Here is an 18,876-nt window from a genome sequence, read left to right as displayed (position 1 = left end):
TTGGCTTTCTCCTGCGGGAGAAATACTTTTTTCTGTTCTGTGTCCAGAACCATCCCCAGGAACAGTAGGTGTGTGGTAGGAACCAGCTGTGACTTTGGAAAGTATAGAATCCATCCGTGCTGTTGTAGCACTTCCCGAGATAGTGCTACTCCGACCAACAACTGCTCCTTGGACCTCGCCTTTATAAGGAGATCGTCCAAGTACGGGATAATTAAAACTCCCTTTTTTCGAAGGAGTATCATCATTTCTGCCATTACCTTGGTAAAGACCCTCGGTGCCGTGGACAGTCCAAACGGCAGTGTTTGGAATTGGTAATGGCAATCCTGTACCACAAATCTGAGGTACTCCTGGTGAGGATGGTAAATGGGGACATGTAGGTAAGCATCCTTGATGTCCCGGGATACCATGTAATCCCCCTCCTCCAGGCTTGCAATAACCGCCCTGAGCGATTCCATCTTGAACTTGAATTTTTTTATATATGTGTTCAAGGATTTCAAATTTAACATGGGTCTCACCGAACCGTCCGGTTTCGGTACCACAAACAGTGTGGAATAGTAACCCCGTCCTTGTTGAAGTAGGGGCACCTTGACTATCACCTGCTGGGAATACAGCTTGTGAATTGCCTCTAGCACAGCCTCCCTGCCTGAGGGAGTTGTCGGCAAGGCAGATTTGAGGAAACGGCGGGGGGGAGACGCCTCGAATTCCAGCTTGTACCCCTGAGATACTACTTGAAGGATCCAGGGATCCTGTGAGCGAGCCCACTGATCGCTGAAATTTTTGAGGCGGCCCCCCACCGTAACTGGCTACGCCTGTGGAGCCCCCGCGTCATGCGGTGGACTCAGAGGAAGCGGGGGAAGAATTTTGATTCTGGGAACTGGCTGACTGGTGCAGCTTTTTCCCTCTTCCCTGTGCAGAAAAGAAGCGCCTTTGACCTGCTTGCTTTTCTGAAGCCGAAAGGACTGTACCTGATAACACAGTGCTTTCTTAGGCTGTGAGGAAACCTGAGGTAAAAAATTTTCTTCCCAGCTGTTGCTGTGGATACGAGGTCCCAGAGACCATCCCCAAACAATTCCTCACCCTTATAAGGCTCTATGTGCCTTTTAAAGTCAGCATCACCTGTCCAGTGTCGGGTCTCTAATACCCTCCTGACAGAATGGACATTGCATTAATTCTGGATGCCAGACAGCAAAATATCCCTCTGTGCATCCCTCATATATAAGACGACGTCTTTAATATTTTCGCAAAATAGTATCCCTGTTTGACAGGGTCACAGACCACGCTGCAGCAGCACTATCTGCAGGTCTCAGTCTAGTACCTGAGTGTGTAAATACAGACTTCAGGATAGCCTCCTGCTTTTTATCAGCAGGTACCTTCAAAGTGGCCGTATCCTAAGACGGCAGTGCCACCTTTTTTGACAAACGTGTGAGCGCCTTATCCACCCTAGGGGATATCTCCCAGCGTAACTTATCCTCTGGCGGGAAAGGGTACGCCATCAGTAACTTTTTAGAAATTACCAGTTTCTTACCGGGGAACCCACGCTTTTTCACACTTCATTCACTCATTTTATGGGGGAACAAAACACTGCCTGCTTTTTCTCCCCACACATAAAACATATATACATATATATATATATATATATATATATATTTCTCTGACGTCCTAGTGGATGCTGGGAACTCCGTAAGGACCATGGGGAATAGCGGTTCCGCAGGAGACTGGGCACAACTAAAAGAAAGCTTTTAGACTACCTGGTGTGCACTGGCTCCTCCCACTATGACCCTCCTCCAAGCCTCAGTTAGATTTCTGTGCCCGGCCGAGCTGGATGCACACTAGGGGCTCTCCTAAGCTCCTAGAAAGAAAGTTTATTTTAGGTTTTTTATTTTACAGTGAGACCTGCTGGCAATAGGCTCACTGCATCGAGGGACTAAGGGGAGAAGAAGCGAACCTACCTGCTTGCAGCTAGCTTGGGCTTCTTAGGCTACTGGACACCATTAGCTCCAGAGGGAACAACCGCATGGAACTGGCCTTGGTGTTCGTTCCCGGAGCCGCGCCGCCGTCCCCCTTACAGAGCCAGAAGCAAGAAGAGGTCCGGAAAATCGGCGGCAGAAGACATCAGTCTTCACCAAGGTAGCGCACAGCACTGCAGCTGTGCGCCATTGCTCCTCATACACACTTCACACTCCGGTCACTGAGGGTGCAGAGCGCTGGGGGGGGGGGGGGGCGCCCTGAGCAGCAATAAAAACACCTTGGCTGGCAAATATATCACAATATATAGCCCCAGAGGCTATATATGTGATAAATACCCCTGCCAGAATACATAAAAAAGCGGGAGAAAAGTCCGCGAAAAAGGGGCGGAGCTATCTCCCTCAGCACACTGGCGCCATTTTTTCTTCACAGTGCAGCTGGAAGACAGCTCCCCAGGCTCTCCCCTGTAGTTTGCAAGCTCAAAGGGTTAAAAAGAGAGGGGGGGCACTAAATTTAGGCGCAATATTGTATATACAAGCAGCTATTGGGAAAAATTCACTCAATATAGTGTTAATCCCTAAATTATATAGCGCTCTGGTGTGTGCTGGCATACTCTCTCTCTGTCTCCCCAAAGGGCTGTGTGGGGTCCTGTCCTCAGTCAGAGCATTCCCTGTGTGTGTGCGGTGTGTCGGTACGGCTGTGTCGACACGTTTGATGAGGAGGCTTATGTGGTGGCAGAGCAGATAACGATAAATGTGATGTCGCCCCCTGTGGGGCCGACACCAGAGTGGATGGATAGGTGGAAGGTATAAACCGACAGTGTCAACTCCTTACATAAAAGGCTGGATGACGTAACAGCTGTGGGACAGCCGGCTTCTCAGCCGCGCCTGCCCAGGCGTCTCAAAGGCCATCAGGGGCTCAAAAACGCCCGCTCCCTCAGATGGCAGACACAGATGTCGACACGGAGTCTGACTCCAGTGTCGACGAGGTTGAGACATATACACAATCCACTAGGAACATCCGTTACATGATCCCGGCAATAAAAAATGTGTTACACATTTCTGACGTTAACCCAAGTACCACTAAAATATATATATATATATATATATACACACACATATATACACACACACACACACACACAACTACTCAGTACCACTCACCCAGTGTCCCGGGTGTAACGCTCAGTGTGTGTATATACACAGATGCACAGTACCACTCCCTCTGTGTGCCGGGTGTAATCCTCAGTGTGTGTATATACAGCTGCTCAGTAACACTCTCCCTGTGTGCCGGGTGTAATACTCAGTGTTTGTATATACAGCTGCTCAGTACCACACCCCCTGTGTGCTGGGTGTAATCCTCAGTGTGTGTATATACAGCTGCTCAGTACCACTCCCCCTGTGTGCCGGGTGTAATGCTCAGTGTGTGTATATACAGCTGCTCAGTATCACTCCCCCTGTGTGCTGGGTGTAACGCTCAGTGTGTGTATATACAGCTGCTCAGTACCACTCCCCCTGTGTGCTGGGTGTAACGCTCAGTGTGTATATACAGCTGCTCAGTACCACTCCCCCTGTGTGCTGGGTGAAATGCTCAGTGTGTATATACAGCTGCTCAGTACCACTCCCCCTGTGTGCTGGGTGTAATGCTCAGTGTGTGTGCATATACAGCTGTTCAGTACCACTCCCCCTGTGTGCTGGGTGTAATGCTCAGTGTGTATACAGCTGCTCAGTACCACTCCCCCTGTGTGCCGGGTGTAATGCTCAGTGTGTGTATATACAGCTGCTCAGTACCACTCCCCCTGTGTGCTGGGTGTAATGCTCAGTGTGTATACAGCTGCTCAGTACCACTCCCCCTGTGTGCCGGGTGTAATCCTCAGTGTGTGTATATACAGCTGCACAGTACCACACACCCTATGTGCTGGGTCTAATGCTCAGTGTTTATATACAGCTGCTCAGTACCACTCCCCCTGTGTGCTAGGTGTAACGCTCAGTGTGTGTATATACAGCTGCTCAGTACCACTCCCCCTGTGTGCTGGGTGTAACGCTCAGTGTGTATATACAGCTGCTCAGTACCATTACCCCTATGTGCTGGGTGTAATGCTCAGTGTGTTTACAGCTGCTCAGTACCACTCCCCGTGTGCCGGGTGTAATGCTCAGTGTGTATATACAGCTGCTCAGTACCATTCCTCCTGTGTGCCGGGTGTAACGCTCAGTGTGTGTATATACAGCTGCTCAGTACCACTCTCCCTGTGTGCCGGGTGTAACGCACAGTGTGTAAATATACAGCTGCTCAGTACCACTCCCCCTGTGTACTGGGTGTAACGCTCAGTGTGTGTATATACAGCTGCTCAGTACCACTCCCCCTGTGTGCTGGGTGTAATGCTCAGTGTGTGTATATACAGCTGCTCAGTACCACTCCCCCTGTGTGCTGGGTGTAACGCTCAGTGTGTGTATATACAGCTGCTCAGTACCACTCCCCCTGTGTGCTGGGTGTAATGCTCAGTGTGTGTATATACAGCTGCTCAGTACCACTCCCCCTGTGTGCTGGGTGTAACGCTCAGTGTGTGTATACAGCTGCACAGTACCACTCCCCCTGTGTGCCGGGTGTAACGCTCAGTGTGTAAATATACAGCTGCTCAGTACCACTCCCCCTGTGTGCTGGGTGTAACGCTCAGTGTGTGTATACAGCTGCACAGTACCACTCCCCCTGTGTGCTGGGTGTAACGCTCAGTGTGTGTATATACAGCTGCTCAGTACCACTCCCCCTGTGTGCTGGGTGTAATGCTCAGTGTGTGTATATACAGCTGCTCAGTACCACTCCCCCTGTGTGCTGGGTGTAACGCTCAGTGTGTGTATACAGCTGCACAGTACCACTCCCCCTGTGTGCCGGGTGTAACGCTCAGTGTGTAAATATACAGCTGCTCAGTACCACTCCCCCTGTGTGCTGGGTGTAACGCTCAGTGTGTGTATACAGCTGCACAGTACCACTCCCCCTGTGTGCTGGGTGTAACGCTCAGTGTGTGTATATACAGCTGCTCAGTACCACTCCCCCTGTGTGCTGGGTGTAATGCTCAGTGTGTGTATATACAGCTGCTCAGTACCACTCCCCCTGTGTGCTGGGTGTAACGCTCAGTGTGTGTATACAGCTGCTCAGTACCACTCCCCCTGTGTGCTGGGTGTAACGCTCAGTGTGTGTATACAGCTGCACAGTACCACTCCCCCTGTGTGCCGGGTGTAACGCTCCCTCCTCCTCAGGGTGTATGGGAGGAGTTGTGTCTATGTGGTCCTTAGCGCGAAGAGAATCTAGACGCTACCGTATGGGAGGTAGGTGTAGTTACCCCCCTGAGGATGCTGTACCAGCTGCTGATGCTAAGAGGTGAGTAGTGTACGGAAAAACCTGGACGGCACTTACCGTCTCGGTGGCGTTGACCATGTGCATTATGGGAAAAGTCCTGTCAGGCAAGGGGATCTACCTTACCTGCTCTCTTCCGCCAATCCTGTGTCGTATCCTGATTACAGGACCCAACGCATTACGCATCCATAGCGACAGGACTCTCCCTACAGACGCCTGACGTGATGTATAAATAGTTGACAAAATACAGAGAAAAACGATAAACAATACATATCACGACAAATCTTCACATCATACGTTAGTTCCGTGTAATACAGACCGCCTGATATTAATGACCTGAGGAATGAAGAATAGCAATCGGATAAATCAGGCATTACCTGGACAGCACAACAGAATCCGTGCGGGAGCTTTACGCTTCTGACCCTCCAATTGGTCACAATTGTATATCGTCCCGCCTTCATAAATTCACAGCGAGGCTGCTATTGGACCAGGCGGCTGTCTCTCTCTTGGTATGCAGATCAGGCGGAGACTGGGACCAATGACAGGCGGAGTGATTCTGCGGCGACGAGTGACGGCGCAGAGCGGGAAGCGGCGCCGGCGGTGTCTGTCTGTCTGTCATCATGGCCGGGGACGGAGCGGTGACCGCGGAGTCTCTGAGGGAGAAGCTGAGGCGGGAGCTTCAGGCGGAGCACGTGGTGAGGAGCAGTCATGTGACCACACCCATCTAAGGGGCAGGTGTATGGCCCCGTCCAGAGGCGGGTCCAGGGGTATTACAAGTCCCAGCATGCCGTGCCTGCCAGAATGCTGTCATGTGCAGACATGCCATGGTGCACTGCATTGTTACTAGCAATAATGAGTGTATGTGTATATATATATATATATATATATGTGTGTGTATGTATATGTATGTATGTAAATATATATATATATATATATATATATATATATATATATATATACACACATTCATTTGCCACCACCACTGTGATAATGTACTGTGTCCCTGCACCAATGAGTAATGTGTAATCTGATATAGTCACATGTGACCCCAGACAGGGTAACCGCACGGACTGACCTCTAGGAATATGCCTTCATTGCTGCCCAGGATTAGTGGCAGAGCACAGACCTGGTGTAATCCTGTTACACATAAATGCAGGGTGACCGTATAGCCCATAATCCATGTGTACGGTTAGAGAATTGTCTATGTGTCGGTATAGCCAGGATAAGGCCGAGTTCCCGATGCGTTTCATTGTTGTGACTCTATATATGGCGTCACCTTGACTTCATCAGGGGCATTGGAACGATGGTAATCATGAGCAGGTGCGTTACACAAGTCTCAGTCACCTGTGTGCAGACCAAGATGGCTGCTGCTAGATATTCGCCAACCGCTTAATGCTAAATTTAGGGTTAAATTTACTAAGCATCCGTGTTCTGGGGTGTTGAAACCCCTGCATACTGCCGGCAGATTGAAGCACCGAATATTTACTATTCAGCGGTATTGATGGGGTTTCATCTGCTTTACATTGGTTTTGTGGTGGCTTTTGGCCTGGGCAATCAGGCATGTTCTATGCCAAAGGGATTTGGTCCGATCGTTGGCCCGTTTGTCCATTGTTCAGGCGTGTACCCACCCTAACTTATTATACCGGTATTTTTTTACTTATTTGCTTTTAACCCTGATTTTCCCAATTTATAGACCCACATTGTTATAGTCTGAATATTTTAAACTATAATTAATGCTATGGAACGTTGTCAGAAGCTGATTGGACAAGCCGGGCCATAAACAGTCCGCTTCCACCTGACAACCTGAAGTCTATCCCAGTTTATCTCTTTGGGATATGACATATGCCCCTCTCTCTCTCCACTGAATGTTCTATTTTATGGACAGACCCCCATATCTCTTTAATTAGGTATGCCAAGTCCTGGGACTAATGTGATAGGATAGTGGACGAGGTCTCTCATTAAAGTCATCCAATCAGGTGAGCCGTGGCATGCCTAGTAGATACCTGTGGAAGTGTTATCACCGGCAGCCATCTCTTAGCCGGGCCGGGTGCCAGTCCGGTTGAATGAATGGATTTACATCTCTTCCCTGTGCACAATCTCCGTCCCAGCGCCCTTGTCAGTGACCGTTGTGGTGGTCTGCACTACGTTTACTACTGCACTCATACTGTCTAACTCCTCGTACCCCCTCCCCCCTGTTTCTCCAGGAGGTTGAAGACACATCCCCCAACCACTGCTCTACCAGCTTCAAGGTATTAATCGTCTCGCCTCTGTTTGACGGAAAGCCTCTCCTGCAAAGACACAGGTGAGGAGGGGACTGTGACTGCTCTCGTGGGGTATATTTACTAAGCAGCATTACTGCATATTAACTGCAAAACCAGGAGTGCTTTCCAACTCATTTTTCCCTTTTAAATCCCACGGCCAGTACCACCGGCAGGCAAGGCCGCTTAGTAAATACTACCACATGGTGTTGGGTATTTGCATGCTGTAGAGCAGGGGTGGGGAACCTTTTTTCTACCAAGGGCCATTTGGATATTTATAAAATCCTTCGGGGGCCATACAAAAATGATCAACTTAAAAATGAGCCTGCCCCCAGAAGATATGCCCCCAGTCAGTAGTTATGCCCCCAGTCAGTTGTTATGCCCCATTAGATATGCCACCGGTCAGTGGTTATGCCCCATTAGATATGCCACCGGTCATTTGTTATGCCCCATTAGATATGCCACCGGTCAGTGGTTATGCCCCATTAGATATGCCACCGGTCATTTGTTATGCCCCATTAGATATGCCCCCTAGTAGTGAAGCTTACACACACACATAAAAAGAAAAAACCAACACAATACTCACCAGCCCCACTCCTGCTTCCGAACCGTTGCCCTCCGCCTGGCCGCTCGCTCCTCAGAACTATGGGAGAGAAGTCATGACATCTCTCCCATAACACCGCACAGCAGCACACGGCACACACACTGCCAGAGCCGGAAGCCGGAGCTCAGGAGTGAGCTACTGCCTCCGGCTGCTACTGAGGGTAAGAAGCCAGGCACCCACTAGTAACAAAATCTAGGCGGGCGCCCGGCTAGGGGAGCCTGGCCGGGCCGGATCAAGTGGCTCTGCGGGCCTTATACGGCCCTCGGGCCTGAGGTTCCCCACCCCTGCTGTAGAGTGTGTATATATGAAATGGTTGTTTTATTGACTCTTTACTGCCCCCTGCAGGCTTGTCAACGGCTGCCTGTCCGAGGAGCTGAAGATCATTCACGCCTTTGAACAGAAGACCCTGACCCCAGCTCAGTGGGAACAAGAAAAGCAGAAGTGAGAGCTGGTGCTGCACTGACTGACGGATGTTACAGACCTCGTGGACTGCGCCTGCAGCCTTCCGTGTTCCGTGGACCCCAGTGTCCAGTACAAGATGCTGGTTGTCTCTAATGGACACTTTCTAGCTCACCCAGGAATATGTGCCCGGCTCTTAGCGGAGTAATGAGTCCACAATAAATTAAATTATAGTGACCTTGTCTGGTGTGTTATATAATCTCACATGATGCAATTGTTCCTATTAGGTTCCCTGCACATCTCTTGTCCCACTTGTGTTTCACAATCACATCAGTTTAGGTTGAGGCTTGTCGAATGATGTTCTACCATACTGCTCCCAGATCACCTGTGCCTATCATCTGCTTTTAGTGCATGACCTCCTATACCTGTTTTCTAGGTGAGTGGCTGGCTCCTGACATGTCATTTTGCCCACACCTATACAACGAGATGCAACCAGATCCACCCAGATATAGGCAAAAGTCACCGTTTATTCTGAACATCAATAATGCGTTGCTTTTTATAACACAATTATAAACACAGCATTTGAGGAGGAAGAGGGTTCATGGGGGGTAGCAAAATAGAATTTAGTCCAACAGTGTCGTATTTACACCTTTCCTCCATGCTCGGAGGCCCGATGGATGAATAAGAAACCATTAACTGGTTTATAGCTGGGGTGACGGGATCAGGGAATCCCCATATTTGTCTGACTTCTTATGGGACATAAGAGGGGGGGGGGGGCAGAGTATCCGCTGCGCTTTAATACGGTCTGTCCGCTATCCCATTATCCGATGCAGAGATTTTATTATCTGACACACTTGTGAAGTCAGTGATACCATGTAAGTAACAGAGTAGCTGTCAGAAAGCCATTACGTGGTGTCGCTACGCTCTGGACAGTGTGGTGATAAGACACACACCCACCCCCCCACCCCACCCCGTTCTGCCGCCATTTAGCTGCTTTTCTCCTCCAGCTTCGTAATCCGCTTCTCCTGTTCTGCGACCGTCGCCTTCAGCTGTTTTATCTCTTCCATGAGCTGCTCCAGGGTGGAGTCCTGTGGGTGTAAGGACAGCTGTTATCCTGCAAGCAAATGCCCCAAGTTCCTGGAAGACTCCTAAAAATTTAAGCCGTAGAGGGGCCTTGTGATGGTAATGGGGGAAGGTACTCTGGGAACGGGATGGTGGATAGTGGTCCCCTCCCAAGAGTAGGAGAGTTTGATACGAGAAAGACAGTTGTCTCATTCATTTATTTTTACTTCTTACATATATACGGCTTTTGAGGTTGGCTCTGATCTCTAAGCTGTCGTTATGGGATGGATGTTTGGTAACCTCTATCATGTATACCTAGATGCATGTAAGCTCCCTTACCACAGTCTCTTCGTTGGTTGACTGGCGGCGTTTGGGTAACCGGGTGTTGAGGATGTTTTTGGTAACTTTGAGTTCCCTGGTCTTACTCGGAGTGTATCCGTCTCGCAGTGAGATGAGCAGAGGCTCTGCGTTCTTCCCTGACAGCCATTCCTCTGCGGTAAGAGACGGATCGGGACCCACGGTGTCCGGATATAGATCTTCCTGAAACAGGTCGGACTGCAGGAAGACGGGAAGTCACTGACCAAAGTTCATTCCTTCTGCCGAATTGTAGCATATTCATCTTCCACCTTTGTGACAACTTACCTTCCTGGGGACAGTCATTGCTATGGGTTCACACTTCCTCTCGTGCAGCTTGTAAAATCTGAAATAAAATCTGTTGTTAATCCCGGGAAGGAATTTCCTTCATTAGAGCTAGTTTCAGCGACAACGGTTCTGTTCTCTCCAGACAGAGCGGGGAGATAATATGGTTTGCTGCAAGGAAGCAGCGATATACCATTGCTCTCTATAAGGAAGCAGGGTAATATTATTCTCTACAGGGACCTGACCTTTGCAGTGAGACTGGGTCATGATGCTGCTCTGTATTAGGAAGCATGGTGGTAGCAAGGCTCTCAGTGACCTTGTAATGACCCTGCTCTGTGAAAGGAAGCCGGGTAATGATCAGGCAATCTGCAAGGAAATTAATGGTGCCCTCAAGTGGGCAAGGATGGTAGGACAGCAAATTAATAAGCCAATCCTCTGCTATGTAACAGTCAAACAGGGCACACTGATGAATATAAGCTATACAGAGGAGCAGCCTTCAGTGGAACCTGTGTCAGCCGTAGAGGTTTGGAGGTAAAAATCAGTGTACGTCAGCTTGGTGTTAGTGGCAGTAAGACGTATTTGTTACTGGATGCTCACGCGAACTGTAGGACCCAGAACTAAGCGGTGTCGACATGACCCAGCCGTAGAGAATACGGATTGCCGGCTCGGCTTTCTGGCAGTAGGGATGATCTAGTTTACTAACCTGGCAATCTCGCACTTGCTGACTTCCAGGCCTCGTTTCGGCATGTACCCCATCCCTCGCTGAGAGTCTTTACTGCTGTACAGGGACAAATAGTGTACGTACGGAGCCTCGTCTGTCACCTCAAAGTACCGGATACTGCTGTCCCCCTGTCAGATGAGAAAAACGCCGTTGTCATTTGCGGAAATAGCATATAAAGGCTACATGCCCTGAAAGTGCTCCCCCTACTGGTTCACCCATACCAAGCCAACATAATCCACCCCGTGCTGTGCACCTCACGTTCCCCATTGCTTCTCCTATAGTTACTTTTATCTCGCTCTTATTTCCACACCAGTGGATGATGTACAGCATAGCCAGGGAGGAGACTGTTACCTTTCCACCCAGGTACACAATATTTGTGTCTGGGTCGAAGAACGGAATGAGGACGCCGCTGCTTGTGTCTATTTCTTGTAGGGTGAGCGGCTGGTCCAGCGACTTCTGTCGGCAGAGGAGAAAACGGTAATGAGTCATGTGACCTTGCAAACTCTCAATCTGACACCTGTACTAGTTACATGAAGGCCCTTTAGTGGATCGGAGGTGGGATACTCTGCCGTTCTTATCAGTCGTATGACCGTTCTGTGATTTACAGATTTATTTATTTTTCCTTTTACCCAAAACTGAACATTTTAGAGTGGAATTTCTTATGGTATACATTTACCCCATATCATATTTGCTTGGGGTCTGTCGTTCTGGCTGGTCCCTTGATATCTACACAAGTCCGTGGCATATTGTGGATGGGGTGGAACATTGGACCTAAGCTAAATGATAATATATTGAGAAATTAAATTTTTATACAGGTTGAGTATCCCTTATCCAAAATGCTCGGGACCAGCAATATTTTGGATATGGGATTTTTCCGCATTTTGGAATAATTGCATACCATAATGAGATATCATGGTGATGGGACCTAAGTCTAAGCACAGAATGCATTTATGTTACATATACACCTTATACACACAGCCTGAAGGTAATTTTAGCCAATATTTTTTATAACTTTGTGCATTAAACAAAGTGTGTCTACATTCACATAATTCATTTATGTTTCATATACACCTTATACACACAGCCTGAAGGTCATTTAATACAATATTTTTAATAACTTTGTGTATTAAACAAAGTTTGTGTACATTGAGCCATCAAAAAACAAAGGTTTCACTATCTCGCTCTGACTCAAAAAATTCCGTATTTCGGAATATTCCGTATTTTGGAATATTTGGATATGGGATACTCAACCTGTATATACTTTCTCAACTTTGAGTGAAGTTCCTTCAAGGACCTGGAGGTAAAAATCTTGCTGAGCTAATTCTGACCTGTTCGTGGGGTCTACCTCCAGGTATTCTGTATTGGGTCGTTGTCTTTCCATCCCACAAAAATAGGGGCCTACCTTCTGCTGCCTCCTGGCTCCCCTTATTGGGTCACTGCGTTGTTAGGGGATTGGACATTGGCTATAGGAACATCTGTAATTTCCCTGCATGTATGGAGCCCCTCACCATGTCCCACAAGGCCACTTGTCGCTCACTCATCCGGCTAAATCCTGTGGTCAGAATCTTATCGCTGGACACAAAGATGACTCGGACCGGTCTGCTGCCCTCATGAGGTTTATCCAACTCCTGCAGGGGGTGGAGAGAGAACGTGCATGTAACTTTGGTGTTATCACTAAGGTATTCTTTAGGTGGGCTTCTGCTGCCCCTACAGTGCACTGAGTGGTACCGTTGGCATGTAGACTCAATTAACATTTCATTTCAGACTTTACAGGGTAGCCTGGGAATTACCCAGAGTGCACTGCTTTTAGACCCACGCGTCGTATATAAAGGTGTCTGGATTTGTTCCTGAGACACAGCCTCGGAGGCTATTCTGTGCACTAGTCCTGCAGGATGCATCCCAGTCAGCTGTGTGCAATGATCTGCGCACTCACCGCTACAATCGTCCCCGCTCTGGGTTCTATGATCCGAATCTTCTTGTCCTTGCAGGATGTGCTGATCAAACTCCCATCTCTGTTCCACGCCACGCTGTAGATGATGTCCGTGTGTGTTTCGTCTATACAGATGACTGACTGCCCGCAGCCCACGTCCCAGATGAAGATGACATTGTCACAGCCTGGACAGAGGAGAATGCATTAATACTTCCTAACACCGTGTAATAATTCATAAGTCACACTCTCTGCCCACAAGTAATGCTCATTGTGCACAATTTATAATCACTATATGCTAGTAATACTGCGCACAATCACTATGCACTAGAAATAGTCTCTGCACAATAGATACTGCACAATACTGATGCTCCCTGCACAATAATACTTCTTACACACAACTCATACTTGGTGCACAGTAGTGATTATCTTAACTCACAATTAATACTCACTAGAATAAATTAATTCTCCCTGCTCACAACTCATGCACACCATCCGCCAGCGATAGTATCTGCATGCAGCTCATATCCGTCGTACACTAGTGACACTCCCAGCACACTACTCTGGCTCGCTGTACACCAGTGACACTCCCAGCACACTACTCTGGCTCGCTGTACACCAGTTACGCTCCACACTACTCTGGTTCGCTGTACACCAGTGACGCTCCACATTACGCTGGCTCGCTGTACACTAGTGACGCTCACAACACACTACTCTGGCTCGCTGTACACTAGTGACACTCCCCACATACCTTTTCTGGCTCGCCGTACACCAGTGACATTGCTGGCACACTACTCATGCTCTCACTGTACAGTAGTGACACTCCCAGCACACTACTCTGGCTCGCCGTACACCAGTGACACTACCGTCACTCTACTCTGGCTCGCTGTACACCAGTGACACTCCCAGCACACTACTCTGGCTTGCTGTACACTAGTGACACTCCCAGCACACTACTCTGGCTCGCTGTACACCAGTGACACTCCCAGCACACTACTCTGGCTTGCTGTACACTAGTGACACTCCCAGCACACTACTCTGGCTCGCTGTACACTAGTGACACTCCCAGCACACTACTCTGGCTTGCTGTACACTAGTGACACTCCCAGCACACTACTCTGGCTCGCTGTACACCAGTGACACTCCCTGCACACTACTCTGGCTTGCTGTACACTAGTGACACTCCCAGCACACTACTCTGGCTCGCTGTACACTAGTGACACTCCCAGCACACTACTCTGGCTCGCTGTACACCAGTGACACTCCCAGCACACTACTCTGGCTTGCTGGACACTAGTGACACTCCCAGCACACTACTCTGGCTCGCTGTACACCAGTGACACTCCCAGCACACTACTCTGGCTTGCTGTACACTAGTGACACTCCCAGCACACTACTCTGGCTTGCTGTACACTAGTGACACTCCCAGCACACTACTCTGGCTCGCTGTACACCAGTGACACTCCCAGCACACTACTCTGGCTTGCTGTACACTAGTGACACTCCCAGCACACTACTCTGGCTCGCTGTACACCAGTGACACTCCCTGCACACTACTCTGGCTTGCTGTACACTAGTGACACTCCCTGCACACTACTCTGGCTCGCTGTACACTAGTGACACTCCCTGCACACTACTCTGGCTCGCTGTACACTAGTGACACTCCCAGCACACTACTCTGGCTCGCCGTACACCAGTGACACTCCCTGCACACTACTCTGGCTCGCTGTACACCAGTGACACTCCCAGCACACTACTCTGGCTCGCCGTACACCAGTGACACTACCGTCACTCTACTCTGGCTCGCTGTACACCAGTGACACTCCCAGCACACTACTCTGGCTTGCTGTACACCAGTGACACTCCCAGCACACTACTCTGGCTTGCTGTACACTAGTGACACTCCCAGCACACTACTCTGGCTTGCTGTACACTAGTGACACTCCCTGCACACTACTCTGGCTCGCTGTACACTAGTGACACTCCCTGCACACTACTCTGGCTCGCTGTACACTAGTGACACTCCCAGCACACTACTCTGGCTCGCTGTACACCAGTGACGCTCCACACTACTCTGGTTAGCTGTACACCAGTGACGCTCCACACTACTCTGGTTCGCTGTACACCAGTGACGCTCCACACTACGCTGGCTCGCTGTACACTAGTGACGCTCACAACACACTACTCTGGCTCGCTGTACACTAGTGACACTCCCCACATACCTTTTCTGGCTCGCCGTACACCAGTGACACTGCTGGCACACTACTCATGCTCTCACTGTACACTAGTGACACTCCCAGCACACTACTCTGGCTCGCTGTACACTAGTGACACTCCCAGCACACTACTCTGGCTCACTGTACACTAGTGACACTCCCAGCACACTACTCTGACTTGCTGTACACCAGTGACACTCCCACCACACTACTCTGGCTCGCCGTACACCAGTGACACTACCGTCACTCTACTCTGGCTCGCTGTACACCAGTGACACTCCCAGCACACTACTCTGGCTTGCTGTACACTAGTGACACTCCCAGCACACTACTCTGGCTCGCTGTACACCAGTGACACTCCCAGCACACTACTCTGGCTTGCTGTACACTAGTGGCACTCCCAGCACACTACTCTGGCTCGCTGTACACCAGTGACACTCCCTGCACACTACTCTGGCTTGCTGTACACTAGTGACACTCCCTGCACACTACTCTGGCTCGCTGTACACTAGTGACACTCCCTGCACACTACTCTGGCTCGCTGTACACTAGTGACACTCCCAGCACACTACTCTGGCTCGCCGTACACCAGTGACACTCCCTGCACACTACTCTGGCTCGCCGTACACCAGTGACACTACCGTCACTCTACTCTGGCTTGCTGTACACCAGTGACACTCCCTGCACACTACTCTGGCTCGCCGTACACCAGTGACACTACCGTCACTCTACTCTGGCTCGCTGTACACCAGTGACACTCCCAGCACACTACTCTGGCTTGCTGTACACCAGTGACACTCCCAGCACACTACTCTGGCTTGCTGTACACTAGTGACACTCCCAGCACACTACTCTGGCTTGCTGTACACTAGTGACACTCCCAGCACACTACTCTGGCTTGCTGTACACTAGTGACACTCCCTGCACACTACTCTGGCTCGCTGTACACTAGTGACACTCCCTGCACACTACTCTGGCTCGCTGTACACTAGTGACACTCCCAGCACACTACTCTGGCTCGCTGTACACCAGTGACGCTCCACACTACTCTGGTTAGCTGTACACCAGTGACGCTCCACACTACTCTGGTTCGCTGTACACCAGTGACGCTCCACGCTACGCTGGCTCGCTGTACACTAGTGACGCTCACAACACACTACTCTGGCTCGCTGTACACTAGTGACACTCCCCACATACCTTTTCTGGCTCGCCGTACACCAGTGACACTGCTGGCACACTACTCATGCTCTCACTGTACACTAGTGACACTCCCAGCACACTACTCTGGCTCGCTGTACACTAGTGACACTCCCAGCATACTACTCTGGCTCACTGTACACTAGTGACACTCCCAACACACTACTCTGGCTCACTGTACACTAGTGACACTCCCAGCACACTACTCTGGCTCGCTGTACACTAGTGACACTCCCTGCACACTACTCTGGCTCACTGTACACTAGTGACACTCCCCACATACCTTTTCTGGCTCGCCGTACACCAGTGACACTGCTGGCACACTACTCATGCTCTCACTGTACACTAGTGACACTCCCAGCACACTACTCTGGCTTGCTGTACACTAGTGACACTCCCAGCACACTACTCTGGCTCGCTGTACACTAGTGACACTCCCCACATACCTTTTCTGGCTCGCCGTACACCAGTGACACTGCTGGCACACTACTCATGCTCTCACTGTACACTAGTGACACTCCCAGCACACTACTCTGGCTCGCTGTACACTAGTGACACTCCCCACATACCTTTTCTGGCTCGCCGTACACCAGTGACACTGCTGGCACACTACTCATGCTCTCACTGTACACTAGTGACACTCCCAGCACACTCCTCTAGCTTGCTGTACACCAGTGACACTCCTAGCACACTACTCTGGCTTGCTGTACACTAGTGACACTCCCAGCACACTCCTCTAGCTTGCTGTACACCAGTGACACTCCCAGCACACTCCTCTGGCTCGCTGTACACCAATGATACTCCCAGCACACTCCTCTGGCTCGCTGTACACTAGTGACACTCCCTGCACACTACTCTGGCTCGCTGTACACTAGTGACACTCCCTGCACACTACTCTGGCTCGCTGTACACTAGTGACACTCCCTGCACACTACTCTGGCTCGCTGTACACTAGTGACACTCCCTGCACACTACTCTGGCTTGCTGTACACTAGTGACACTCCCTGCACACTACTCTGGCTCGCTGTACACTAGTGACACTCCCTGCACACTACTCTGGCTCGCCGTACACCAGTGACACTACCGTCACTCTACTCTGGCTCGCTGTACACCAGTGACACTCCCAGCACACTACTCTGGCTTGCTGTACACTAGTGACACTCCCAGAACACTACTCTGGCTCGCTGTGCACCAGTGACACTCCCAGCACACTACTGTGGCTTGCTGTACACTAGTGACACTCCCAGCACACTACTCTGGCTTGCTGTACACACCAGTGACGCTCCCAGCACACTACTCTGGTTCGCTGTACACTAGTGACACTCCACACTACTCTGGCTCACTGTACACCAGTGACGCTCCACACTACTCTGGTTCGCTGTACACCAGTGACGTTCCACACTACTCTGGTTCGCTGTACACCAGTGACGCTCCACACTACGCTGGCTCGCTGTACACTAGTGACGCTCACAACACACTACTCTGGCTCACTGTACACTAGTGACGCTCACAATACACTACTCTGGCTCGCTGTACACTAGTGACACTCCCCACATACCTTTTCTGGCTCGCCGTACACCAGTGACACTGCTGGCACACTACTCATGCTCTCACTGTACAGTAGTGACACTCCCAGCACACTACTCTGGCTCGCTGTACACTAGTGACACTCCCAGCACACTACTCTGGCTCGCTGTACACTAGTGACACTCCCAGCACACTACACTGGCTCGCTGTACACTAGTGACACTCCCCACATACCTTTTCTGGCTCGCCGTACACCAGTGACACTGCTGGCACACTACTCATGCTCTCACTGTACACTAGTGACACTCCCAGCACACTCCTCTAGCTTGCTGTACACCAGTGACACTCCCAGCACACTACTCTGGCTTGCTGTACACTAGTGACACTCCCAGCACACTCCTCTAGCTTGCTGTACACCAGTGACACTCCCAGCACACTACTCTGGCTCACTGTACACTAGTGACACTCCCAGCACACTACACTGGCTCGCTGTACACTAGTGACACTCCCCGCATACCTTTTCTGGCTCGCCGTACACCAGTGACACTGCTGGCACACTACTCATGCTCTCACTGTACACTAGTGACACTCCCAGCACACTCCTCTAGCTTGCTGTACACCAGTGACACTCCCAGCACACTCCTCTGGCTCGCTGTACACCAGTGACACTCCCAGCACACTCCTCTGGCTCGCTGTACACTAGTGACACTCCCAGCAGACTACTCTGTCTCGTTGTACACTAGTGACACTCCCAGCACACTACTCATGCTTACTGTACACCAGTGACACTCCTGGCACACTACTCTGGCTCGCTGTACACCAGTGACACTTCTAGCACACTACTCTGGCTCGCTGTACACCAGTGACACTCCTGGCACACTACTCTGGCTCACTGTACACTAGTGACACTCCCAGCACACTCCTCTGGCTCGCTGTACACCAGTGACACTCCCAGCACACTCCTCTGGCTCGCTGTACACTAGTGATGCTCCCAGCACACTCCTCTGGCT

General features: G+C 50.2%; 3 protein-coding genes across 5 annotated transcripts in view; 1 reads left to right on the top strand and 2 right to left on the bottom strand.

Moving 5' to 3' along the window:
- The window catches only part of LOC134945802 (structure-specific endonuclease subunit slx1-like), a 94,243-nt gene extending 88,460 nt beyond the window's left edge, over positions 1-5,783 (bottom strand). The window contains exons 1-2 of one of the 3 annotated variants that reach the window (XM_063935313.1): positions 5,694-5,783; positions 5,443-5,532 (exon numbers count right to left, since the gene is read on the bottom strand). The gene's annotated coding sequence lies outside the window, so the exon portion shown is untranslated. Of the gene's footprint in view, positions 1-5,376; positions 5,533-5,693 lie in introns of those variants that run through there. The other 2 variants (XM_063935312.1, XM_063935311.1) reach the window with 2 other exon arrangements.
- A 59-nt stretch (positions 5,784-5,842) lies between these two features.
- On the top strand, positions 5,843-8,814 carry LOC134945804 (bolA-like protein 2). Its single transcript, XM_063935314.1, has 3 exons — positions 5,843-6,011; positions 7,521-7,618; positions 8,524-8,814. The coding sequence occupies exons 1-3, from the start codon at positions 5,937-5,939 to the stop codon at positions 8,621-8,623; spliced, it is 273 nt and encodes a 90-aa protein (XP_063791384.1). The 5' UTR covers positions 5,843-5,936; the 3' UTR covers positions 8,624-8,814.
- A 272-nt stretch (positions 8,815-9,086) lies between these two features.
- Positions 9,087-18,876, bottom strand: part of CORO1A (coronin 1A) — a 67,540-nt gene continuing 57,750 nt past the window's right edge. Inside the window, exons 5-11 of the mRNA XM_063935305.1 lie at positions 12,933-13,114; positions 12,508-12,627; positions 11,351-11,455; positions 10,982-11,127; positions 10,282-10,339; positions 9,979-10,194; positions 9,087-9,665 (exon numbers count right to left, since the gene is read on the bottom strand). Of these exons, the coding sequence (XP_063791375.1) occupies positions 9,564-9,665; positions 9,979-10,194; positions 10,282-10,339; positions 10,982-11,127; positions 11,351-11,455; positions 12,508-12,627; positions 12,933-13,114 (929 nt within the window). The 3' untranslated portion in view covers positions 9,087-9,563. The remainder of the gene's footprint in view (positions 9,666-9,978; positions 10,195-10,281; positions 10,340-10,981; positions 11,128-11,350; positions 11,456-12,507; positions 12,628-12,932; positions 13,115-18,876) is intronic.

This window comes from Pseudophryne corroboree, chromosome 7 (assembly GCF_028390025.1).
Source record: "Pseudophryne corroboree isolate aPseCor3 chromosome 7, aPseCor3.hap2, whole genome shotgun sequence".
In the NCBI taxonomy this organism is placed as follows: Eukaryota; Metazoa; Chordata; class Amphibia; order Anura; family Myobatrachidae; genus Pseudophryne; species Pseudophryne corroboree.
Note: the sequence above shows the minus strand (reverse complement) of the source record. Positions and strands in the feature narration are given on the sequence as shown.